The sequence below is a fragment of the Peromyscus maniculatus genome, chromosome 11 (genome assembly GCF_049852395.1).
Source record: "Peromyscus maniculatus bairdii isolate BWxNUB_F1_BW_parent chromosome 11, HU_Pman_BW_mat_3.1, whole genome shotgun sequence".
In the NCBI taxonomy this organism is placed as follows: domain Eukaryota; kingdom Metazoa; phylum Chordata; class Mammalia; order Rodentia; family Cricetidae; genus Peromyscus; species Peromyscus maniculatus.
The window spans coordinates 79,174,578-79,200,795 of record NC_134862.1 but is presented as its reverse complement, the minus strand read 5'-3'; the positions used below and the strand labels follow the sequence as shown (position 1 = coordinate 79,200,795).

At 42.2% G+C, this 26,218-nt stretch overlaps 1 protein-coding gene across 1 annotated transcript; it reads right to left on the bottom strand.

Annotated features, from left to right (window-relative positions):
- Positions 1-471: 471 nt before the first annotated feature.
- Positions 472-25,944, bottom strand: Sh2d1b (SH2 domain containing 1B). The gene is made up of 4 exons (XM_006994432.4): positions 25,656-25,944; positions 6,777-6,840; positions 4,002-4,164; positions 472-2,072 (listed from the first exon to the last, which is right to left on the bottom strand). Exons 1-4 carry the CDS (start codon positions 25,787-25,789, stop codon positions 2,035-2,037), a joined length of 399 nt encoding a protein of 132 aa, XP_006994494.1. The 5' UTR covers positions 25,790-25,944; the 3' UTR covers positions 472-2,034.
- Between the last annotated feature and the right edge of the window lie 274 nt (positions 25,945-26,218).

The following is a 26,218-nucleotide window of genomic DNA, read 5'->3' as shown; positions in this document are numbered from 1 at the left end:
CTACCCTGAACGTCTTCAGCCCAGGGGCTTCCTTTCTCCCAGCTTCTCTTCTGGGTAAACTGAGTCATGTGGCTATGGGCTCTCTCAGTTCCTAATTCCTCGTTTGGCCTCTGAGTATCTTGGTTCCCATGTGCTCTCTTTGTTTCCTCTCTCTTCTCTTCCTCTATTGCTCCCCTACCTTCCTTCTACCCCCTCCCCGATGGTCCATCAGTCCGCTGACCCAGTTCAGCCTAGACTCTTCCAGATGACTCTGGCTGTTGTCTCCCTCATATCTACAATAAAGCCCTCTCCTTAAGCATCACCTTGGAGTAGTCATGTGCTCATTCTCATTCACTGGGCAGCCCAGGCTGAGCTCTAATTCTCCACCCCACCCCCCAAGTGGCTAGGATTTCATATGTATACCACCACACTTGGCTTCTAACCAGGCCTTAATTCATTTTACTTACTTACTTATTTATTTATTTATTTATTTATTTATTTATTTATTTATTTATTTATTATATGCTGGTGATTGAACCAAGGCCTTGCACATACTAAGCAGGTGTTCTACTGCTGAGCTACATGTCCAGCTTGGTTTAACATTTTTGAACCAGCAGAAAAATTCAAGAGGCCTTAAAGTCAACTCATCCAATCCTTCAGGAAAAAAAAAAAATGCTTTCAGTCCATAATTCCTATGTGCAGGGAGGGCATAGCTCTGTGCATCATGTTTCCACAAGGGGGGGCACATCTATGCTCTGATGGCACTTAGAACGTAGGCAGGAATAGAAACACCCATGCGAGAACATCTTTAAAATAGCCGCACGTTGGTACACATGCACAATGGAATTAGAACAATGAACCTAGAGCATTTACACACAAAAAATGCACAGTCCTGAAGGTCATTATGTTAAGTGAAATTTATCAGATTCAGAAGGGGACCAACCACATTTTTCTCATATGTAAAATCAAGATTTAAATATAAATATATATGGAGGGCACGGAAGTTCAGAAATTGGACGATGAGGCGGGAGGAAGAACAGAGAAGGCAATGGAATATGGGCAGAAGGGGTTCTCTTTGGGGACAGGAGGGCTCCAGCAAGGAGGGAAGGATGGAACAGTACAAAGGAAGGTTAAGAAAGAAGAAAGTATTGCCCACATATGATCACTTGTGCCTGTAATCCCAGCACTGAGGAGGTTTGAGTTTGAGGCTGGCTTGAGGATAGACTGAGATTCTGTCTCAGAAAAAAAAAAGGAGCGAGAAACAACAACAAACAAAAATCCCAGAGTATAATGATTTATAGGGTACAAAAAGGTTGAAATGAAACCCATTTCTCTGTATGCTAACCAAAAAAATAATAAAATAAATATTTTTATCACGTTTATCAGAAGGCAGAGCTGGTAAAGTGGTTGCTGCATATGTAGAATTAGGAAAAACTGTGGCCATAGGAATGTCTGGCAGAAAGCCAGCCTTAGAAAGAAGAGATGGGACTAGCCCAAACTGAAAGGAAAGGAAACATGGATGGGTCACAGCCCTCATCAGGACCAAGACCTGCACAGGTGGAGGACATGTTTGCTTCTTCAGTATCCTTAGACCTTGATTTCTCTGCTCAGACCCCAGCTCCACCTGGGACAACCAGGCTCAAGAGAGGGTCCAGGTTAGTGTGTATCAACCACTCAACCACACTAGAGAGGGTGTGTTGTCCAAAGTCACAGACTGCTGAGTATTCTCTCCTCTCTATGAAGCTGTCCTTCCCATTGTCCTTAGATGCCATCAACCGGGGTCCAGTGGCGGTGCCTCTGACCAGTCAGAAGACTGGATTCTGGCCATCCAATTCCAAGACAGGAGAGTGACAGGTGAGTGGTGGCTTTATAGCTTCTTGTGAGTGTGCCAGAAGGCAGGCATGCAGAAAGTGACTTCTCCAAGGTTGCAGTAGAGAAGATCCCACTACCCAGATCAGGAGGGTCTCAGAGACCTGCTAGAAATTGGCGATTTAGATGGACACTGAGAGCCCAGCCATCTCTCGTCTAGCTTGTTTTTGTCCCATGTCCTTGTCCTCAAGGCAAGATATCCACATAGTCCTTGTCAGTGTTCTCTGGGGGAAAGCAAAGGACAGCCATGAGATGCCGCACCCAGACGTCCCACCAGCCAGCCCGACTCAAGGGAACACCAGGCACAAAGCAGTGCCAATGCCACATCAAAGAGACTTCTTCCAAGGCTGCAGTGACATAGGAACTTTCTTGGCTAAATTGTTTTTTTTTTGTTTGTTTGTTTTTGATAAGTAGAGCCCTAGTCTCTAGTATTCAATGTCTGCCTTCACCAGTGGCAATCTCATGCCTTCCTCAGAGTAGCTCTTGTTCTAAGGAGGCAAGAGGAAGGGAAGGAAGAACTCGGGCATTGGGAAGGCATTTTTCCCTTTGGTAGCTAAGTACCTGGAGCACACTCTACCGGGTCTGACCACGCTTGGAAAATTGGGGTGGTCAGACCCATGTCCAGTTCTTGGGAAAGACCTCTCCCAAGCCCTTCCTCTTCTAGGGATTTGGTGGCATTTTATTACAGCTTAGACAACACTATTACCACCCCCAGCCACCCCCAGCAACTCATCTTGGTTTGCACAAGCATCTGACTTGGACACATTGGTGCTTTCTTCCCCTTAACGCGTTGTGTGTAAGTGTTTTTGCACGCTTGTATGCATGTATGCAGGTGCGTGTGCACATGGGTGCCTGTGCGTGTGTGGCCAGAGGTTAGCCTTATGTGTTGTTCTTCAGGTTCTATCTACTTATTAGGGTCTACCTCTGGCTTGGGGCTCACCAGATTCGATGGTCAGGGAGCCCCGTGGATCTACCTGTCTCTGCCTCTTCAGCATTGGAATTACAAGCACGTGCCACCATGTCCAGATTTTCAAAACCATCCTTTCTAGGGATCTAACTCAGGGCCTCCCACAAGCAAGGCAAACACTTTACCAACTGCGCTATTTCTTGAGCATTTTTATATTTCCTAATTCCATAAATTTTGGTGGAAAAGAGCAGTGGATCTACACCTATGGCTGGACCTACAGAAAATGATCAGTTTGTAATGGCCACACAATCCCCTGAATGGTGATAATGGGTATAAACAACAGCAGGGGGCAGGTTTTATCTTAATCATTAAAATCCCACTCCTCATCTTTGTAGAGAAATGGGAAGCTTACCATGGCAGCTTAAAGGGCGACTTTGCTCGGACAGAATAGCATGGATACGGATGCTTCTGGGCTCCCTGAGAACTCGTACCCTCTCATCATTTCCCCTAGTTAGCCGATCTGCTGTCATCACCATGGCCACCCACAGACAGCTGCAATCCCTCTCACACAGAATAAAACCACATATTTCATCATGAGAAGCTGGGTGGGACCATAAACGTCTCTGAGTGTCTGTGTGCGTCTGTGTTTAACTCAAAATTCACCACAATGGGCAGATACTAGGTTCTTTCAAAGTACTCTGCAATGGGCAGATGATGAAGGTGAGGGTAAGCTTGTAACGAGATCTGAGAGTTCTGTGAATAGACTTTCCTCACACATACTGACACCCATGCATCTCAATGGCTTCATACCTTTAGGGATATATATGAAATAATTTGTCCCTGATCATTTCATAAATGAATGTTTGCCAAAGATGGAACAAAGGGTAACAGGATAAGCCTTGGTGGGTGATTTGGTATGATTGGTTTTTTCCAGTGAAAACCTGTTCATATGTGCATTTATTCCCGTGAGTGGACTGCACGTGGTCACAGAATGAACTCCAAGTCAGCTTTTCACTCAGGACTTTTCCTCTCCTTCCTAGCTGTCCTAGAACAGGCAGCTCTATGTCTTGGCCACACGCAGGGGCTAGAAGATGCTGTGTCTCAGTACGGTAGAAACTGCACCTATCGGGATGAAGCTCTTTAGAGTAATGTCCTAGAACAAGTCCTCCATGGCCACTCTGCAGAGTAGACCCCGGGGTGGATGTCGGATTCAGGGTCCCTTCTGACCCTTTGTCGGGGCTCTTACCGTAAACATTCGGCTCTGACTTCACTCTTCTCCCTCTCTGGCAGAAGCTGTTTCTCATTATTGGCTTTGAAAGGTGAACCACCAGTCCTTGGCCCGGCTTCTCATATTTGGAGACTAATTCTTCTAGGTTTGGAAAGATCTGCCTTGGAACACCTTCCGCCGTCTGCAAAGACATTAAAAACGGTCACTCTTCATTGCGCAACTGTGGGCAAAACGCGACACTTCTTGCAACAGTGGTTTTTAGGGCTGCTTCTGAGAGTCGAAGAGCGGAAAGTATGAGGCTAGCCACACAGGCCCAGGGTTCTCACCCACTGCCTGTCACAGAGGTTCCTCATTCTGGAGAGGAACCTTGTGCCCCAGCTACGCTTTTTAAAGTGAACTTCTACTTTAAAGATCCTCAGTCACTGTATTAAGTGAGCCCCAACCGTGGCAATTTCTCTGGGGTGGTTCTTACGGTAGCTCCGCTGGGGTTCCCTGTCGGGCTGTCGGGCTGCCGGCCTTCGCTAAGTTAGGGAACTCATGAGAGGAAATGCAAAATAATTGACCTGTAAGATGCGTGTGGACTCTCCACCGGGCGCAGATAAGAGAAACAAGTCCCATTTTATACTGAGAGAAGGATGTCAGCGTGACTTAGTGAAATTGGGGACTTGTTTTCCAGTTAGCAACTAGAAAGAAAAGAAAAGTCCTCTTTTCTGATATAACTTGACAGAAGGAATTTGAAAACAAAGAGTTTTCTTCCCCTGCTCTTTTGAATGTGGTTTTCTTGGTCATCACCATGGTGGTTCCTACAGCCCTAGCATCGGCCAACAGATATGGCTGGAAGGTGGTTTGTTGAACTGCACGCTTAACCTCCAGGGTAGAGATGTGAGTGCTTCCGCGTGCGTTTCTTTAACGGGGTCGCTTCAGCTTGAAGCATCACCTGCTGCAGGTCTGCAAATGCAAAGCCTCTCAGCCAAATGCTTCTCTGGATCTGAGTTATGTGCCATATAGAGTGCTCCCCGTTTTGTTCATAAAAATGAACAAAAGGGATAAAACAGGTTCTGGGGGGACTATCCAGAATTCCCCAATGCATACAAGAAAAAAGGAAAAAATGGATTTCGAAAGAGTCTGCTTTATAGAAGGCATTTTATTTCGAGGTAATTTCAGACAGACACAGACAAATTGGAAAAATAGTAAAAGTAAAATTCCCATAAATTCTCCATGTATGTTCTATATAGTGATATTTTATTTGTTTGCTTTCTTATTCTCTCTAAAATGTGTAAGCTTATATATTTATATATACATATACATATTTATATGTACATACATATATACATACACATCTATAAATACATATAGATATGTATTTTGTTCTATTTTTGAAACAAGGTTTCAAGTAGCCCAAGCTGGCCTCAAGTGCACTACATAGGTGAGGATGACCTTGAACTTCTGAACCTCCTGCTTCTACCTCCTAAGGGCTAGGATTATGGGCATGAGCCACCATAACCAGTTTGCATATGTTTATCCTTTTTTAAAAATTGTTTTCAGGGCTGAAATTCAATAGCCAGTTCGGTGTGATTTTCCCGCAGAGGACCATTTCTCCCACTCTCAGCATCCTTTAGCTGCCTGTATTTCTTTAAGTTGGGTTGAGGCCCCATGAGCTTTCCTCTGTCCACATTCGCATGTCTGTTGGTGTCAGCCATGTTCAAGTCGTGTTTAGGCAGCCATGTTAGTGAAAGTTTATGGGTACAAGTGACATTATGCAGTCTGAGTAGGTTATATTTATGTATTTAGAGGGGTGTGTGTGTGTGTGTGTGTGTGTGTGTGTGTGTGTGTGTGTGTGTGTAAGAGGGCCTGAAGGGAGGAAAGGGCAGGGACCATGATACAATTATATTATAGCCTCAAAGAAATATTCAAAAACATTTGAGGAGTTAAGTTGAAGGCATGATATTTCTTTAATTCTAAGTACTTCGTAGCCCAAAAGGCAAAGACATTGCACAATCATGTTATAATGACTAAAATGAGAAAATTAACTTTCATGAAGTACTAGTTACTAATCTTGTTTGAATTTTTTTTTCTTGTTTGAATTTTGAAACAAATTCAAATTTTACCAATTGCCTCAAGGATGTCCTCCACAGCAAAAGAAAAAAATAGATGCTTTAGTATTTTAGGGATCGTTGTAGGTTCTAATCTCTTTTGGATATTCACAGTTACATGAGCATATTGAAGATGTTTTTCAGAATGTATTTTAAGATCTTATGTTGGTAATTAAGAATTCCATTACATTTGTTATACTTACTTCTTAAAGAGTATAACTAAATTCAAAAGAAGCAAAGAGATTTCTCTGTTGAGTGCACAGGAAACCAGAAACACTAAAGGAGTCCCTGAAACTTCCAGCTATTTAAATGGCGCCTGTTCCGTTTTCCGGCAGCTGTGGACATGCTTGGCTTTGGACCACTGGAGCTTCCGCCCACCCGCCCTCCCCACTCCCATGCTTCAGATGTTAGTATTACAACAGTTGTCAGTGGAGTCCAGGTCCATGTGTTTGACCTTCACAGGAGCGGGCGTGGCTGCCTCCACAGTCTGGAGGAACAGCCAGGGTTACTGAAATGTGGAGCTCAACTCTAGTACTGGCCTCTTTCTCTCAGAGAAAAGTCAAGCTCACTGCTTATCAAACTTGAGATGGCACTCCTGTTTTTTAAATCCTCCGTGTGGCCACCTCAAAGTTTCAGGAGATGACCCCAGCTTTTCCCTAATTCCCACACTGGTTGTGTGGCAGTCCTTATGTCCTCTTACCTGTATCTTGTAATATCCATGTTTCTCTCTGAAGATTCGGTAGGTGTAGACAAACTTTTTAAACCTATGGGAAAATGACTCTGTGAATCATAATGTTCTTATATACAAGTCTCCATAGTGGCTGTCTTTATAGTTTAGACCCCATGTGTTTTTCAGTCTTAGATCCCAAGAAAAACTGACCATTACCAGGCTCTCTCATCTCAATTTGAAAGAAAGGGGAGTTTTGAAACACAGAACCTCTTGGAGATGATGGAGTGTGAACTCTAGCCCAGAGGATGAGGGGAAAGAATTGAGGGTCCTTGCTTGCAACTTGATCTTTGTGAGGAAGTACAACTATTTCAGAACCAGAATTCCACACAACCTGTTCTTCTATCATATCTCATCTCTTTCTCTACCTCACTGAGTCCACAATTCCATGGACTTTCCAATCCATCAATTTCTCCTCTTCATTGTTTTCACCTACATGCTTTCAACTTGATTGTTCTGGTTAATTTTTTGTCACCTGAACACAAACTAGGGTCATCTGAAAAGAGGAAACCTCAGTTGAGAGAATGCTTTCATCAGACTGGCCTGTATGAAAGTCTGTGGGGCCTTTTCTTGATTCGTGATCGATGTAGGAGGGCAGACCCACTACGAGCTGTGCCATCCCTGGGCAAAGGTCCTATTGAGTATAAAAAAGACAGCTGAAGGTGGTTTAAAAACACAACGGAGAAACATTATTATTCCTTTTGTGACGACAAAAGAAACTCACTTAGGGTGGTCATCCATCTTGGTGCTGACCAGTTGTCTCTCTATGGCAAGTCCCTGGAAGGTAAGTTCCCAGTAACCCTGACACAGTGACCCCACCTCAAAACGTATAGCCTCGGTGACCATCTTGTTCTGATGTGACTAACTGATTTTTTTGGCTTCTATAACCTGCTTGTACAGAACTCAAGGTCTTCCTGCGGTTTCACCTTTAAAACCCTCCCCTTACTCCCTTCCCATGGCAGTCTCAAGCTTGGCTCAGAAATTGTTATCCTGCTAGCCGTTTGAATGAATGGAACTAATGATAATCCAGATCAAGCCTGTGGTCTTTTCCCAGGAGTCTTGAACTCCATAACATTTTTATTTCTCTGACTTATGCTGATATATATTTTATAAAAATTCTTTAAAGTTCCAAGGGTGTATTCTTTTATTACAGGAAAGATTTTGACTCAATATTTAAACTAGCATTACAAAGTAACTTCTTCTAGTATTTACCACTGTAGGAGAAGGTCATTTCACTATGATTCCCTAGAGGGGGGAAGGTACGCTATTTTAGAGTCATGCATGCATCATTATTACGCATGCACGCACACACACATGCGTACACATTCATCTCTAATAACCATTGTTTTTCCATATCCCATGAGAATTCACTATGCATGAATATATCAGATGTTGTAGTTAAAAAAAAAAAAAGGTAGCTGAATGTGAGCCTAAGGAGCAAGTCAGGAAGCACCTTCCTTCCATGGTTCCTGCCTCTGCTCCTGCTTGGGTTCACGCCCTGAATTCCCTCAATGATGGAGTGAGATCTGGATATGTAAGTCAAATAAACTATTTTCTCCCTAAGTTGCTTTTGGTCATGGTATTTGTCACTGCAGTAGAAAACGAACTAATACATTTATTCTGCTTAGATTACTTACCCATCATTATCATCATTTCCTCTAATACTCAGGTGATATACGTATGTATGCATGTATGTATGATTTATGTGAATGTTAAGGAAGTATAGCCTAATTCAATGGTTTGATTTACAAACTTCAATTTTATGATTTCTTTGGTTTATGTAGTATGAAAATAATATGTGTCGGTAGAAATTACAGTTCAGATCTTGAGATTTTAATCAATACGCTGTTTCTGTCTTGTACCAGGCTTTTTCTTTTGGGCCACCAACCAGCTTCCAAATCATGACACAGAGACTTCTTATTAGTTATGAAAGCTTGGCCTTATCTTGTGCTTGTCCCACTGGCTCTCGTAACTTAACCTGTTTCTCTTCAACTATGTTTTTGTCTCAGGGCTTTCTAACCTTTGTTTCCTTCTGTAGATCTTACTTTCACTGTTTCTGTTGTCTGGCTGACTGGAAGCTGTCTGGCTTCTGGCCCTGGGCATCTCCCTCTCTTTCTCCCTCATTCTCTTCTCCTCTCTCTTCTCCTTGAGCCTGCCAGCCGCCCCCCCCCCATCCCTCTTCTGCCTAGTTATTGGCTGTTCAGCTTTTTATTAGACCAATCAGGTGCCTTAGGCAGGCAAGGTGAAAAAATGCAACACATCTTTACATAATTAAACAAATACAGCACAAACAAATGTAACAACCCTTACATCATTCATTAAACAAATGCAGCATAAACAAATGTAACACACCTTTACACAATTAAAATGATATTCCACAGCATAAACAAATGTAACACATCTTTACCTAGTTAAAATATTTTACATTCCCCCCCTTTTGTCTAAATAAAAAGGAAAGGTAACTTCAACATAGTAACACTATATACAAAAAGAACAATTATCAAGTAAGAATTACATTTACAATATCCAGTCCATTTGTATTTGGCAAATCCAGAAAAAATACTCCATTATTTATCCTATCTTGGTGAATCCAAATTTGTAGCTAATGTACCTTCTATCAGAATTATGGAAAACTGTAACTATAACTATCTAGTCTTCAACTTCATCAAAGACTTTAGAAGGATATAATACTACCTGAATAAATAGGAAGGGCAGTGTAAGTCACTTCCAAAACTATAGAAATGACAGTCATCTGGCTGCCTGGACAGTCGCTCAAGGTTCTTCTATAATGTTGGGGCATTCATCTTCAGTCTATAGGCCTAGACTATCTGGCAGACTCTTCTATGAAGCAGGAATTTTAAAGGACTGTCCCACCTAGTCTTGGCAAAGTTCAGCAGTCACTTTCCTGTGTGTCCTGCAGAATGTCTGGCAGACTTTTCTATGAAGCAGGAATTTTGAAGGACTATCCTGCCTTATTTTGGCAAAGTTCAGCAGTCTTTTTCCTGTGTGTCCTGCTTGTCCAATTTGCATAGCATACTGTCAGCAATCAAGGCAAAACATTGGGCAGATTTGTCTCACTGTCATGAAAAGCCTTAGGTTATTAAACATCTTAAATGCCATATTTTGTAGGCCTTTGACATGTTTGACAATCACCTATCTATCTAAAATATATATTTGTATGATCTTGAAAACATACCTAACATGACTACAAGTTTGATTATAGATGACAAATAATCTGCATTTCTTAACTATACATTGCATTTTAAAATAAGCTGCATAAGCACAATACCTTAAACAAGAATAGAAACATATATATAGTATAACAAAAATAACTTTAAATTTGTATCAATATACCAATGTAAAATATTTGAGGTTAATAGTGGTGTAGACCAAGCTGGCCCAGAACTCAACAGAGATCCCCCCATCTCTGCTCCACAAATTCTGAGATTAAAGTCATGTGCCATCATGACCAGCTTCTGTGGTGATAGTTTATTTGTGCTGAAATGTGATGGTATTTTATTTGTATGTTAATAAATAAAGTTTGCCTGGAGATCAGAGGTAACAGCAAGCCATTAACACAAAAGTCAGGCAGTGGTAGCACACACCCTTAATCTGATCACTTGGCAGGCAGGATCTCTGTGTGTTCAAGGACACACTAGGGAACAGCCAAACTGGTGACACATGCCTTTAATTCCAGTACTAACCATAGAGATCTGGAGGTCTGTACAGATAGGCAATGACAAGGAAGTGAGGTAGCTGGGCTAAGAGCTAATGAGAGGGCAGAACAGCAAGGCAATAAAGGCGTAGGTTAGACAGGAAGTAGCCCCTTTTTGGTAGCTGCAGAGCTGGAGAGGTAAGGTTGGTGGTATCACTATTTCCCTGATCTCTAAGGCTTTCACCTCTATATTTGGCTCCGTGTTTCTTATTTAATAAGATCGTTTAGAAATTCATCTACAAGCTTCACTCAAACTCTTTTTTGTTTGCTTATTTGTTTTTTTCAAGACAGGGTCTCTCTGTCCTAGAACTTGCTCTGTAGACCAGGCTGGCCTAGAACTCCGAGATCCACCTGCCTCTGCCTCCTGCCCGACTCACTCAAATTCTTAATGGTTCCAGGGAATCAATTATTTTCCTGTGTTCCTCAGGCACAATTTTCTTTCTTGTCCTTTCTTCTTAAACCCATTCTCTCCCTTTTTAAAAAAAATTATGTGTATGTGTGTTTCGCTTGTGTGTACGTTTGTGCACCACATGCCTGACTGGTGCCTACGGTGGCCAGTGCTCTCAACTGTTGAGTGGAGGGAGAAAGACTTTTTTTTGAGGTGAGAGACTTTATAGGTTTTACTTTCCAATTGCATTTTATTTTTGTCAGAGTAATATATGCATGCAGTTTAAAAGGTCAAGTGTAAAATTCATTACCAAATGTTGCAAACATCCCTGTCTAGTTTTCCATCCCATCGCTGGGCACTGCTCCTCGGCCAGTGAAACATGCTTAGTTTCTCTTTGTGCTTGCCTTGTTTCAAAATCGCGTACACAGACTTCTGTTAACTTCCTTCTCCTTTTTAGACATTATTTAGTATATTTTGTTTTGTAAATGAGGGCTTATCTTTTGTGTACTTCTGCCTCTTCTTCTTGTCTCTGCCCTCTCTTCTCGGCAATCACATAATTTTTAGGTAAATTAATATTAAGTGTTAGCATTACCATGACATTATAAATACTGTTTACAGTCTACCTAGACAATGTACCATGATTTTTGTTTCCCTGTGGAACAACATTCTGCTTTCCTTAGAGTAGAGAGAGAGTCCTGCTCTCTCTTGATTGTTCCCATCATCTCAGTGAAGTAATCACAGTGAGAAACGGGAGAAGATGGAAGCACTCAGGGGAGAACCCTAGCCTTCTAACACGAGCTCACCAGTGTCCCTTCCCATATAGTGCCACACCTATTGCTGCCACACTCATCACTGCCACATCTATCACTTCCACACTCATTGCTGCCAGGTTTGTATCACTGCCATGCTTGCACACATCAAAGCCTGCAACTCAAGTACTCTGTCATCATCACTATAGACAAAGCTGTGTATTTGGCTCTCCAAAGCAAGTTCCTATTTTCCCTTTTCAAGGACACAGCTCCAGTCATTCTCTGACATCACTACTCAAGAGCCTGTGTGGTCCTTTTATAAACTGTGAGTCAGATCATGTCATTCCTCTGCACACACAGAGTCTAAGCTTAGAATAGCCAGGCCAGTTTTAGAGAAGTGAAAGTTTGGAGTGTATGTGTCTGGAGGAAGGTCCTGTCTCCACAGCTCTAAGGCTTCTTACAAAGCCAATGAGCTGGTTCCAAAAGAAAGGTATTAACAGCACAGACTAGCTCAGGTGTACCCCTGTGCGAGCGCACGTGCGTGCGTGTGTGCGTGTGTGTGTGTGTGTGTGTGTGTGTGTGTGTGTGTGTGTGTGTGTGTCTTGATAGACAGCTCTGCCATAGCAGAGCAGATTAGTGAGGGAAGAGACCACAAGTAGCATCATTTCCATGTGGAAACACATAAACTTGGATCTCTGCTCCATATTAACTCCATTTTGGAAAAAAATAAATAAACTTTGGAGAAATAACTACAAATGAACATCTTGATAACCTCAAAGTAAAATAGAAAAAAAAAACTTTTTTTTCAATTGTAAAAATTTCAAGCTACAAAACAGAGTAATGTGTTTGTTTGTTTGTTTGTTTGTTTGTTTAATTAAAGCTTCTGTTTATCAAAATACACTGTTAACAAAGTGAAAATGTCCAGAGACTGGGAGAAGTCAATCACAGCACCAATGTATAATGAGGATACTAAGACAAAAGAAGTGTCTGTCAGTAAACACAGGAAAGATGGTTCATTTCGTTACCGCCTAGAGCAATGCATAGTAAGCAACAGAGAGGTCTCGTCTGGCACAGACTGGCAGAGCTGGAAGAATTTACCAATTACTGCTGGGTATAATATCTTGGAGAACAATCTGATAAAATTCAGTAAAATTAGAAAATGTGTATTCTATGAGATAGCAATATTGAAACAAAGCAGATAATGCCAACATTTTATCATTTATTAAGAAGTAAAGATTTAGAGAAACCCTGTCTTGAAAAATCAAAACCAAAACAAAACAAAGCAAAAAAAAAAAAAGCAAAGATTGGTGATCCTACACATTTAGTTCATTTAAAATACTTAATGGGAGCCGGGCAGTGGTGGCGCACGCCTTTAATCCCAGCACTCGGGAGGCAGAGGCAGGCGGATCTCTGTGAGTTTGAGGCCAGCCTGGTCTACAGAGTGAGTTCCAGGACAGCCAGGGCTACACAGAGAAACCCTGTCTTGAAAAACAAAAAAAAAACTTAAAAGAGGGCTTAAAAGAGAGAGATGGCCCGACATTTAAGAGCAGTTGATGCTCTTACAGAGGACCCAGGTTCAGTTCCCAGCACACAATATAACTCACAATCACATGTTGTTCAGGTTCGGGGAATCTGATCTTTTCTGTTTTCTGTGGGCACCAGGCACATTCCTGGTGCACATCTACACGTGCAGGCCAAAACTCAAACACTAAAAAAAAAAGTGCATCTTTAAGGTAAAATAAAATATTAAAAATTCATGAATATAAAGCCAAGTGAAAGCATACAGTAATAAATTACATGATTATTTCTCCTGTGATTAAATTATCACAATAAGTACAAAATAGGGGTTTAGGAAGATGGCTCCGTGGTTACAGCACTGGCCACGCAAGTGTGAGGACTGGAGTTCGGATCCCCAGAAACCCATAAAATGCCGAGTGGCTGTGGCTGACTTCCTGTCTTTTCAGCCTTAGAAGGTACACCCAGGAGATCCCCAGAGCCAGGTGGCTGGTAAGTGAAGGGCTCTAACAAGCCCAAACATGGTGCTGGCAGACTGCCCTTCCCATCTGCTTTCTTGTGCTAAGCCCCTGGATTCCCTTATTTGGCCACTTCCCCATTCCTGAGACTGACCACCAAGGTCTAGACACCAACATTCCTTATTTGGCTACACAGTGACCAACATAGTCAATCAGAACTTACCAGCTTGCCCTGGCATGGGATTCCCCTTTTTTCTCCTGCTGAGCTACTTGTTTCTGTTTTTGCCTGATTCAGATTCCGCCACCTTGTCTATCTATCTCTCTTGCTTAATCAAAGATCTCTTGGTGTTGGAAACAGGGGTCCGGGTGTGATCTGCACCCAACAGTGCAGCAGTCCCTTCATTAAAACTAGCTTTATCTGTCAGCTCTGGGTTGGACTGAGAGAATCCACCTCTGAGAATAAGGTGAAAGAGCAATTCCTGAGGATTCCCTACACCAACCTCAGGCTTCCATGTGCTTCATAAATGTCTACACATCCCACCCCCTCAAAACACACACACACACACAGAGAGAGAGAGAGAGAGAGAGAGAGAGAGAGAGAGAACATCCTTCAAAATGATTAAAACTCCATAAACCTAATATGTCCCTTTTAATTATGAAAAAATGAAAGAAAATGGCTTTATTCAAATGCAAATTTTAAGACGAACACTAAGGAGGACAGAAGAAGGGATGGAGGGAGGGAAGGTCAAGGAAGGCAGGAGTGCTGAGAAGAGGGAGGAAGAGGAGGGGTGCATCAGTGGCTTCAATGTCCACTGAGAATTTGCCTTTGTGTAGATTTTCAGCTATTGAGTAGACTGTCAGCCAGTGAAAAGGTCTTTTACCTGTCTGTGAAATGGTAATGCAGGATCCCCCCAAAACTTTCTTGCTTATTCATCTTTAATAATCCTACCATATCTTCTTCAACTTTGGGAAGACCTTCCATGAACTGAGGCATGAATCTAATTAATCTTAACAATAAAAACCTGTAGTCAGATATCGGGGTAGTAACTTGAAAGTTCAGAGAGGCAGAACAGCCAGCTACCAGAAACTTCTAACCTCTATGAAATCTCAGACTGAATGGGGCGACCCTGTCTCTATGAATCCTCAGACTGAATGGGCTGGCAAGACCCTGTCTCCACCTGCCTTATATTCCTGTCTCCACCTCCCTAGTGCTGGGATCAAAGGCTTGAGCCTCCCAAGCGCTGGGATTAAAGATGTGTGCCACCACTGCCTGGCCTCTATGTTTAAGTAGCAGCTAGCTCTGCCCTCTGATCTCCAGGCAAGCTTCATTTGTTAGAATACAAACAAAATATAATTCAACAATGAATATATTGAATTTTACAGGGATTAATATTTTTGTATTGAAAGCAAGTTACAGAAGAAAGAAAGAAAGAAAGAAAGAAAGAAAGAAAGAAAGAAAGAAAGAAAGAAAGAAAGAAAGAGAGAGAGAGAAAGAGAGGGAGGGAGGGAGGGAGGGAGGGAGGGAGGGAGGGAGGGAGGGAGGGAGGGAGGGAGGAAGGGACAAGTTACAGGTTTTGTTGCATAACCCTCTAGTGATCTTGATGGGAGCCTTCTAGATTCCAGGCATTTCCTTACTGTTCCAATCTTTATATAAACTCAAAAACAAGACAATTAAACATATGAAAAGAACTAAACCCTGAGTAATCATAATTTTTCTCACCAACCTTTTGACATTCAGTATTTGGACAGCAAAGGTATGCTTTCATTTATTTTATTTGTTTGTTTGTTTGACTGAATACCCTTCTTCTATTTTTGTGTATATTGTTTGTATACATGTCTACCTTTGGCTGAGACTCATCAGAAGCACTACTTTCACTTGCCAAGGCCATAACACAAACCCAATGTCCCATCTCTGGAAGAAATGTCTGTCTGTACTAAGCCCCCTAAAGGAATAAACTATGTATAGTGTTGATTCCCACATCCTCATTTTACTTGGGTCTTTGACTAGCATAAAATCCAAATATATCTTGGAGTGTAGATGAATTATTTCAATTTTATTAAAAATTACTGTACTTATAGTTACAGTTTCACACTTGCATTTTCTTTTTTAGATTAAATACTCACAGATGACCAAGCAAAAATGCTTCCTTTATATATGTATGTGTATATGCGTCCATTTAAAAAATTCTTTGTGTGTTGGGGATTTAGCTCAGAGCACTTGCCTAGCAAGGGCAAGGCCCTGGGTCCGGTCCTCAGCTCTGGAAAAAATAAAAATAAAATAATAAAAAATTCTCTACAGTAATGTAGTCAATACTAGTTTGCTTTCATCTGATATAAATTTCAGAAAATAGCCATGATTTTGCCTCAACTATTATGCCAGATTTCTTTCTCATAATAAAGTCCAGATGGACCATAGTCATCTTCATGTCCTATAATATATGATGTTGGCTGGGTACCTTAATGCCATTTGTTAATTGAACCACATCACATTACTTCCATTATTACTTTCCTAACTTCTGATGACTTAGACTCTTTCAGGGGTCTCCCCTGGCCTTGCTGTGTTAATACGGAACTCATTTCAGTCTATTCCACACATAGCATCCTAAATAATATTTTACAATTATCAATCAGATATAGAGGTGGAAACTCAGAGCTGGGAGAAGGAAGAAAGCTAGAGAAGAGGAGAGATGGGAAGGGCCAGAAAGAGTGTGGGTGACAAACCCCAAGCAAGGAGAGGTAAAAACCAGAACAAGGAAGTGCAAATATTGGTAAGATCAACAAAGGAAACCCAGCTCCATGGGTAGAATGCTTGCCTGAGGCCCCGAGTTCTGTCTACAGTACAACCCTACAGTACAACCTGAGCTCGGGGTGCTGGTACACCTAGAATTCTGGTACTTGGAAGGCCAAGGCAGGAGTATTGCCATGAATTTGATGTCAGTCTAAGCTAGAGTGTAAGACTCCCTGAATAAATAAATAAATGGATAAATAAATAAATAAATAAATAAATAAATAAATAAATAAATAAACAAATTCCATAGACACAAGCAGTACACACACCTATACACACATACACAGGAGTCTGATATTCTGAGTTACAGTGAGCACATACCCAGAATGTACACATACCCAGAACGTAAGTAGGTAGATAAGTAAGCACAGATAGAGAGATGATAGATAGATAGATAGATAGATAGATAGATAGATAGATAGATAGATAGATAGATGGATGGATGGATGGATGGATGGATGGATGGATGGATGGATGGATGGATGGATAGATAGATAGATAGATAGATAGATAGATAGATAGATAGATAGATAGATAGATAGATAGATAGATGACAGGTAGATGGATGGATGGATGGATGGACGGACAGACAGACAGATAGATATCAAACCACATTGTTTAAAACCCTCCCTGATTCTTACTATTTTTTAATAAAAGTAGAAGCCTTATAGTCGGCAAGGACCTACACAATCCACAAATCAAACTTCACTTTTTGGCCTTTTCTATGCTCCAGACATACCACCCTTCTAATTATGCTCGAAACACATCCACAAGATCTCAGATCAGAACCTGTGAGTTTTTTCTCTCACACACCAGGTAGACTTCCTTCCCATTTCATCTGAGTGTCAGATTTCAGATGTTCAGAGAGGTCCCCAAACCACTAGTCACTTTCCACACTCTATTTCCTTCCCTTCCCCCCTTGTACTTCATATACACTTTTAACCGTATTATAATTACTACAATCGTTATTTGTTTATTTGAGGCAGTGTCTTACTATGTAGCTCTGGATGACCTGTAACTTACTATGTAGACTAGGCTGGCTTCAAACTGATAGAGATCTGCCTGTCTCTGTCCCCCAAGTCCCAGGATTAAAGGTGTGCACCACCACACCCAGCAACTTCAACCTTTATTTTTCTCTGTACTCATGTCCTGGGAAGTTGGAATAGAGCTTATCCACCGTAGGTCTTTCTGGCAACCTATCCCCATCCTGAGACTATTGTGGTGATATGGTTCCCCCAATATATTGTGCACCTTAATAAACTTATCTGGGGTCAGAGAACAGAACAGCTGCCAGACAGATATAGAGGCCAGAAAATGGTGGCACACACACCTTTAATCCTAGCATTCCAAAGGCAGAGATCCATCTAGATCTCTGTGAGTCCAAAGCCACACTGGAAACAGCCAGGCATGGTAACAAGAGCCTTTAATCCCAGGAAGTGAAGGCAGCTTCACAAGTATACAAGGCACGAGGAATAGGAACTAGAGCCCGGTTAAGCTTTTAGGCTTTTGAGCAGCAGTTCAGCTGAGATCCATTTGGATGAGGACTCAGAGGCTTCCAGTCTGAGGAAACAGGATTAGCTGAGGAATTGGCAAGGTGAGGTGGCTGTAGCTTGTTCTACTTCTCTAATCTTCCAGCATTCACCTTAATATCTGGCTCCTGGGTTTGTTTTATTAATAAGAACTTCTAACAATTCATGCTACAGGCTATCTTGGAATCATTTTGTTAACATATAAAAGCCATTCATCACCCCCACAGAGATCCAACTTTTTATTATAAATCAAAACATCATACCTCCCTGCCTCCAATTCTCCATTTTCTCTGCTAAGTCATATTATTGAACTTGTGATTAAGATAGTTGTGCTAAATGGTGAACCTGCTCCCTGGCACATAGTGAATGCTCAATACAAGATGACTCCTTCTTGTGGCCACAGCAATATTTTTAAATAAACACAGGTATTTGTGGTAAGTACTAAAAATACACCAATTATAACTTCTGCTTCCAGCCAACATGAAATAATGGGACCACATTTATGATCCCTTCTCCTCAAAAGCCCCCCCCCAAAAAAAAAACTGGGAAAGGGTCCACAGAATTGCAGCCTTTAAACACTGGCTATTTCAGGACACTGATCCCCCAGAGAAAGGAAGGAAAAGCAGCCCTGCTACATTGGTTTTGGCTGGAAGGCATGTTTCCTGTGGCCTGGCAAGGACCGTAGTGACTCAGTGTAGGGGCATCTAACAGTTCCCCTAATGCGAAGAGGAACTGGCACTAAGCAAAGTCCAAGGTACCCAGAGTTCAAGGTCTGAAAGCAGTTCTCTTCCTCATTGAACAGGGGAGAACTGTGGTGATTTTGTGTTCTGACAAATAAAGCTTGACTGCAGATCAGAGGGCAGAGCTAGCCACTAGTTAACCATAGAGGCCGGGCAATGGTGGCACACACCTTTAATCCCAGTACTAGGGAGGTGGAGACAGGAATATGAGGCAGTGGGAGAGACAGGAGCAGCCTCCCTTTTTGGTCTGAGGATTCGGTAGAGGTCAAAAGTCTCTTTAGTGGCAGGCTCCTTTACTTTTAACTCTGATCTTTCAGCATTTACACCGATACTTGACTCCGGGTTTTATTAAGACAAATTAGAATTTGTGGAACAGAGAACAACTTATATATCCATCAGTGGGCTATGCAGAAAGACAGCCCACCTCTACCTAGTAGAGAACAGAACAGAAGTCACTCTGGAACCAAAGCTATTCTTGGTTCTAGTAAACCATCAAAAGATAAGACCATTTTCAAATAACTTAGTGCCTCTTAGTACAAAGTTCAAGAATATTTGTGGGAACACTAAATGTTGACACCAAAAGGTAAAATTCACTGTGTCTGGCACCTAATCAAAATTTTCCAGGCACAAATAAATACAGGAAATAAAATCAACAATGAGAAGAAGTAAACCAGTAGTGAAAAGTTAATCAAGAAAAATAGACTCAGGAATGACAGGTAATAGGAGAAGACAAGGATAATAACACAATTTTATTGCAGATGTTTAAGAATCTGGAGGAAAGATGGAAATTTAAAGTCCAGATAATGGTGATACAAAAAGCAGTGAGGTGAAAGTTCCTTAAGTAAAAGTCTACTGAGTCCAAAAGGAAGAATATACTAGATAGGTTTAGCAGCAGGATAAATATCACAGAAGAAAAGAAACTTTAGTACAAAGAAAATCAGAGAAAAAAAAACATTTGGAAAGACCCTCTAGGCTTCACTTATTTTGAACTGTTTCACTGCAGCATGGGCTAGCCTTGGGAATGGTCACTTGTTGCTGAAGCATGAAGCACTATGTGTAGATCTCAACTGATTCATGTACAGTTAGTTCATGAGTATTTTGTCCCAGTCAATGTCATGGAAAATCACGTTTGTAGTCAGCCTTTTAGTTTTCTTTTAACCAAGCTTCAAAATGTCAGTGGAAGGAAATGGAACCTATTACAGGACCCCATGATGTCAAACAATTGTGAACTACATTTTTCCATGCCATGTTGGGAAACCCTGGAGAAGCCAAGGTAATAAATAAGCCAGGTTTTGAGTCCCATCATTTAGATTAGAACGTGTGTCAGTGCAAGCTGGTGCTGTATTAATTTGTTGATGTGCATGACAAAATTCAAATGTCTAGACTTTTATAAAAGGCAAATTTTCAAATGTGTAAGTACAGAACTGTCAATTGTTCCAAATTATATTTAATCCAATAAATAAAATGCAAAATAAAAAATAAGAAATAACCTGGATGTTTGACTATATATAAATTATCATAATTCTAATCACAAAATGCTACTCAGTCGTGAGGGGATCATAGTGCCGGCTTTGTTGGGCTGGGGAGGTGGTCCTGTCAGTAAAGTGCTTCTCCACAAGTACGAGGAAGTGAGTTCAGATCTATGTGAAAGCCGAGCATAGCATGGTGTGCCTATATTCCCAGCATTGAGGAAGAGGAGACAGGAGGATCACTGAAGATGGCTGGCAAGCTAGTCTGGCCAAATCAGTCAGCTCCAGGATCAATGATTGAGAGATCCTGCCTCAAAAAATAAGATGGAGAGCAATTGAGGAAAATGCTTGACATTGACCTCTGGCCTCCACAAATACACACATATGCATATGTATGTGTGTACCATCTCCATACTAACATGTAAACACAGAGAGAGAGAGAGAAGAGAGAGAGAGAGAGAGAGAGAGAGAGAGAGAGAGAGAGAGAGAGAGAGAGAATCCAGCTAAAAATTATCATGTATAGAGAGCCATTTGTTACAATTGCAATATGTGCATGGCAAAGTTTGCTGATGTGTGTGCTGAAAAGTGACTTCTGAATGTAGAGGGAAATGATTTCTGCTTTTGTTTTTATATTTGTTGATGGCTCTTTGTGTTCTTTCTTTTCTCTCTTTCATTTTTGCCTCTCTCCTCACCTCCTTTCTTTTCTTTTTTTTTTTTCCTTGCCCTTATGACAGGATCTTACACTATATTCCAGACTGATCAAAAACTCACTGAGGAGCTCAGGCTGGCCCAAAACTCATGACAATCTTCCTACCCCAACCTCCTACATACTGAGAACATGGGAAAGAATCACTGTGCCTAGCTTTAAATTTTATTGTGAGAATTATTTTAGTAGTAGTAATTGTATTTTGGTGCTATGATTGCACTCAGAGCCTTGTACATGCTAGACGAATTCTTTACCTATCAACTATACCCAGCACTTTGGTTTTTCTGAAAGGCGTTTGCAAATGTCTCATGCACAATATAGACTGTTCAGCTTATTGCTTTTCTTTCTGAACTCTTTCCAAAAGTCTGGAAGTTGCAGCTCTGATGACAGAAAGTCCTTGTCCCATTCCCCTCAATACAGACAGCACCTGAAGCCTCTCCATGGCTACAGAAAGTCTACCCTTTCCTTGATGGATTCTTTCCATGAGTGAATCCTTTTCGCCCCCTAATATCTACCCTATTTGGACTCTGTAGGTTGCAAAGGTTTCAATTTCCTCACTTTCACAAAGTCACACTACACAGCCATTTCACACATGGAGGTTTTCTAGCTCGCATGTGTTTGGGCGGTCAGATGCGGTTTCCTGTTTGTGTGTACGGTCAAGCTGCTAAGTAGGTTCTCTAAGGCTTTCTGCCCTTTTCATTATTTCCTCCTTTCCTCCTCATCTTCTTCCTCCTTTTATTTATTTTTTTAAGCAGGGTGTTATATAGCTCAGGCTAGCCTCAACTTATTGTGTAGCCAAATCTGGCCTTGAACTTCAGATCTTCTTGCCTCCCCGTCTCAAGGGCTAAAATTGATTCCAGGCATACATTACCACACCTGGCTAAATGGTCCTCCCTCCCTCCCTTCCTCCTTTTCTTCCTTCCTTCCTTCCTTTTACTTTTTGGAATTTTGAGACAGGGCCTCACTCTATAGGCCAGGTTAGCAATCCAAGTTGCTAGGTTCCAAGCATGAGTCCCCCACGGCTGGCCTCCCTTCTTTATCTCTAACTCCTCATACTTTCCTCGGTGGGCCCTGCAACAGCTCAGAAGTCTATATAGTGCAGCAAAGAAGGGGTTTGTCTCTGGCAAGCGGGATGTCGAGATTCTGGATATGAGCGCACAGCCCAGGCTCAGGTTCCCTGCTTGGGCACTTTATAACATAGTCCTGAGGTAACTACCCTGAGTGTATTTCAGTGGCCCTGGGGACATTAGTAAAGTCAAGACGTGGGATATTATATAAACAGTTGGATGGTGCATACTTGTAGTCACAACATTTAAGAGGTGGAGACCGGTCAATTTCTGTGATTTTGAGAGCAGTCTGAGCTACATGGTGAATTCAAAGCCAGCCTGGACTTTGTGAAACCCTGTCTCAAGAAACAAAAACTAATAACAAACAAGAGCAGTTGTTTTTTCCCCTCCTAAAATAGGGATGACATTAGTTACTACAAGAATCTTTGCAAAGGGACATTTCCTCCAGTACTTGTCACTGTGCTCCAGGGCTTAGGCCCATGCTTAGAACCTAAAGAAATTCAGTATACGCTAGCTGAATGAGTAAAAGAAGGTTCTGTTCTGTTCATCCTCCAAGACTCAGCATCAGCGTGAGACTTTCTGCTCCTAATGGATCGGTCATTCTTTGCTATCGGCTCCCACAGTGCACCATGAAGCTCTAATCATCACAGCCATCGCACGCACCACAGGGTCCACTTCTTAATTTCTTCTACTATGCTCTGGCCTGTGTTGAAGGCACCAGCTAAGGACCTAGCACAGTGCTTGGCCTATGAGAGACTTTAAATAATGGTGATAATAAGCTTTCATCAAGTCTATGATGAGGTCACTAGGGTCATTTGACTTACACTTTATGTCTGAGCACCCATGACATCTCATCTGCTCTTCTGTAACATGGGTGAGGACATGAGATGTCCTTCCGTGACCTGGGTAGCAAGGAGGGTGACGCTTGATATCTGAAGGTGCTCAGCAAATGTTTATTCATTTATTCCTTTCTCATTTGACTTGTCTTTTTTTAACAAGTCTAAGTGACCTTTGCTTTAAATGGACATATGAACTGGGTTGACACACCTCAGGGAAGCTGAGAATAAATGTCAAGTTGAAAGAGAATCTCAATGTAGACCACGTACCTTGGGATACTGGCCAAGATCTGTCCAGTCTCAAGGATGTCCCTTGTATTTTTGTCTATTGCCATGTACCCCACCATAAGTAGCTCTCACCATCTCCCATCCAGAGGTGCAATGGTATAACGCTAATTTTAGTACTTTTGAGGAACCTGCCGGACTCCCGTTTGAAGGCAAGAGTGATCATGCTACGTTGTTAAAGATAAGTCTTTGCTTGCTGTAGGAGCTAACTTGCTCTCTGTTTCCAGGAACCTGACATTTCCTAACCCATGACTTTGACTCCTTTTTTTTTTTTTTTTTAAAGATTTATTTATTTATTATGTATACGGAAGAGGGTGCCAGATCTCATTACAGATGGTTGTGAGCCACCATGTGGGTGCTGGGAATTGAACTCAGGACCTCTGGAAGAGCAGCAGTGTTCTTAACCTCTGAGCCATCTCTCCAGCCCGACTTTGACTCCTTTTTAAGGATACCCTGATCCTCCCCGACCCTCCTTGACCCTCCCCTGAACTTTTCCCAATCATGGTGACCATGGTCACCATCATCATGCTGATCACATGATATTTTTGTGCCGTGGGTAGCTGTTCCAGGTTTGACCTGGAAGTACCACCCCTAGTGAGGCTTCCTGTAACTGCCAGGCCTACCTATAACCTACCCCTGAGGCGGGGCCTAGATGGGAGCCCTTAAGGCCTGAGATCTGGATATGCTGGCTTTCTTGGTGCCTTGTGATCCTGTATGCTGGATGGTAGACTGAGCAGAGTTCTCCAGAGAACCCTGCTGGACTGCACTTCACCTCTCCTGGATCCTGTAACCAACCCCTTTACTAGCTGTTAGTTACCCCGAAAATAAACCTTTTTAACTAAATGGAGTTGCCTTAATAAATCCCCCAATAGTTTTGTTTTGTTTTAGGTTTTGGTGGGGTTTTATTTCCTTATTGCCCTATCATCTCTCTTCTGTAGAACTACTCATGAATTTTCTTCTTAAAAGGGGCTCAAAAAATGGCTGCTCTCTTTAACCTGACTTAGGAGGCAGTCACTAGCCAGCTCTTGGGTATATCCCAATAAAAAAATCAAGCTTGCTTTAAATTTAGCTCAAATTGTGGTAGTGGTCTTATTCTCCACGTTATCAGTTTGAAGTTCCAAATCCCAGCACTTGCCACTCATCTGCTCAGTATGACCCCAGTTCTGGTGAAGGCCCCCTTGGCTGTATCACATAATGGCAGATGACATCATGCAGAGGGAGTGATCACATGGAAAGCCAGTAAACCAGAACAGGCATCAGCAGAAGGGCCAGTCTTCTTCTTCTTCTTCTTCTTCTTCTTCTTCTTCTTCTTCTTCTTCTTCTTCTTCTTCTTCTTCTTCTTCTTCTTCTTCTTCTTCTTCTTCTTCCACTTAGGAAGAACTAACTCAGAGTCCCCCAAGATCTTTCCGAGGGTAATAGTTCCAATACCTATGGTCTCCCTTTGTTCCATCTCTTAACATCAATACATAGGGACTATGCCTCTGACACATGAAACCACAGATGGACACACCAAAAACAAACATGTACTTGAATATCACTTTTAGCTTAAAAAGCTAAGATGGACTTAATGCTCTCTCTCTCACACACACACACACCCTTTTGTCTAGGTACCATTTAAAGAAACAAAGATCTCTGTGTAACAATTAGTAATGACAATCACTTTTGCCTTCTTAACTTTCTCCAAAACTCCAAGAAGCACAAGAGCCCTTTCCTATAGTGACAGTTCTTTGTTCGCCCAGACTTCAGTCAAGCTCCTAAACATCCTAGGCCCACCTGTGCATTTCCCTACACAATTCAGCTTTATCAAAGAATCCTGCTCCACTAATATCTGAACACACCTAGCATCTCATCAGATTCTTCCATCAGGCACCATCCCTCAGATGGTGTTCTAATCACAGTGACCTTTACTCAGCTAAAATACTGGCGTCCTTTTAGATAGCATTTCCCTTCTCTCTGACGTTTCCTCTTAGCGCTTTTCCATGTACTGACCCCCAACCTGCTCCTTGCTAGGATTTCCTACCTGTTCACACCGAATTCAGAGTTTAGCCCACTCTCTTTCCCCAGCTGAAGTCACCATTGCAGCAATCACAACACCCGTCAAGAGGACCCTTAACAAGGTCCTCCTCAATGTCTATAACAGACGTGATAAAAGATTCTGTGTTTCTCTATTTCTTCGTCTAGAAAATGATAATAACGTCTGCTTGCCTCGAATGGCCACAAAAAGCATAAAAAGAAGACAAAAAAATGCTGCTTATAAAGTCCTTTACCAACCTGACAAAGTATGAAATATTAGCACTTTAAATATTGCAAGTGAATGCAGCCCAACAGCCTTTCAGGCTGAAATATTACAGAGGGACCCTATCCTTCTCCACATCAAATAGAGACATCTCATTTTCCTTCTCCACCATCCCCATTTCTACTGTCGCGGTCTGCTCATGTGGCATCCACCACTGGAAGGGAAAGGCAGGCAGAAGAGCTGGGTAGGCACATCTTTCTAGCCTCTCCTGGCCATGCCTGGCTCTTTAGCATTGCAAAGTAGAATGAGATACAACTCCCTGAGTATATGGCTGCCATCAGGGTTCAACTCATGAAGACAAGGTTACTCACGAGACACAGAGGCACAGGACTCCTGGCACGGACTCGCTGTCTCTTATCAGAAAGTTGCCATCCAGCCCTCCCTTGAGGAGCAGGGTTTCACACTCTCTCTTGGTCAGCTGGCCATGATAGTAAGGCAGATCCATGGAGGGCTAAGTTATGCTTTAGCTGCCCTGGCAACCTGAGATCAAGTCCCAGGCCAGGCTGTGGCTCTGAAGAGGGAAGTGGAGAGAACAGAGAAAGGGAAACGTCCTTTCTTCCAGTGTTGTCCAAACAAGACACGAGATTGCTCTGTGGGTTCAGTCAGTTTTACGAGACTCAGGAAATGAGAAGGGAGGGGTGACAAAGTGACCAAGACATTTCAGCCCAGGGGTGGCTGGCTTAAATATGACTCACAGAAGCGCAGAAGCGGGTGAGCGTCTTCCAGCTCAGTACTGTGTGTGGGCTGCAGCAGCAACACTGGATTCAAGCCTCCCTGGTACAGGTTACAGTGTGTCCGTCTGTCCGTCGTCCCCGTCCCACCCCTCCACCCCCACCCATTTTCATCCCTTATGGCTATCAGTGTGCTCTCTGAG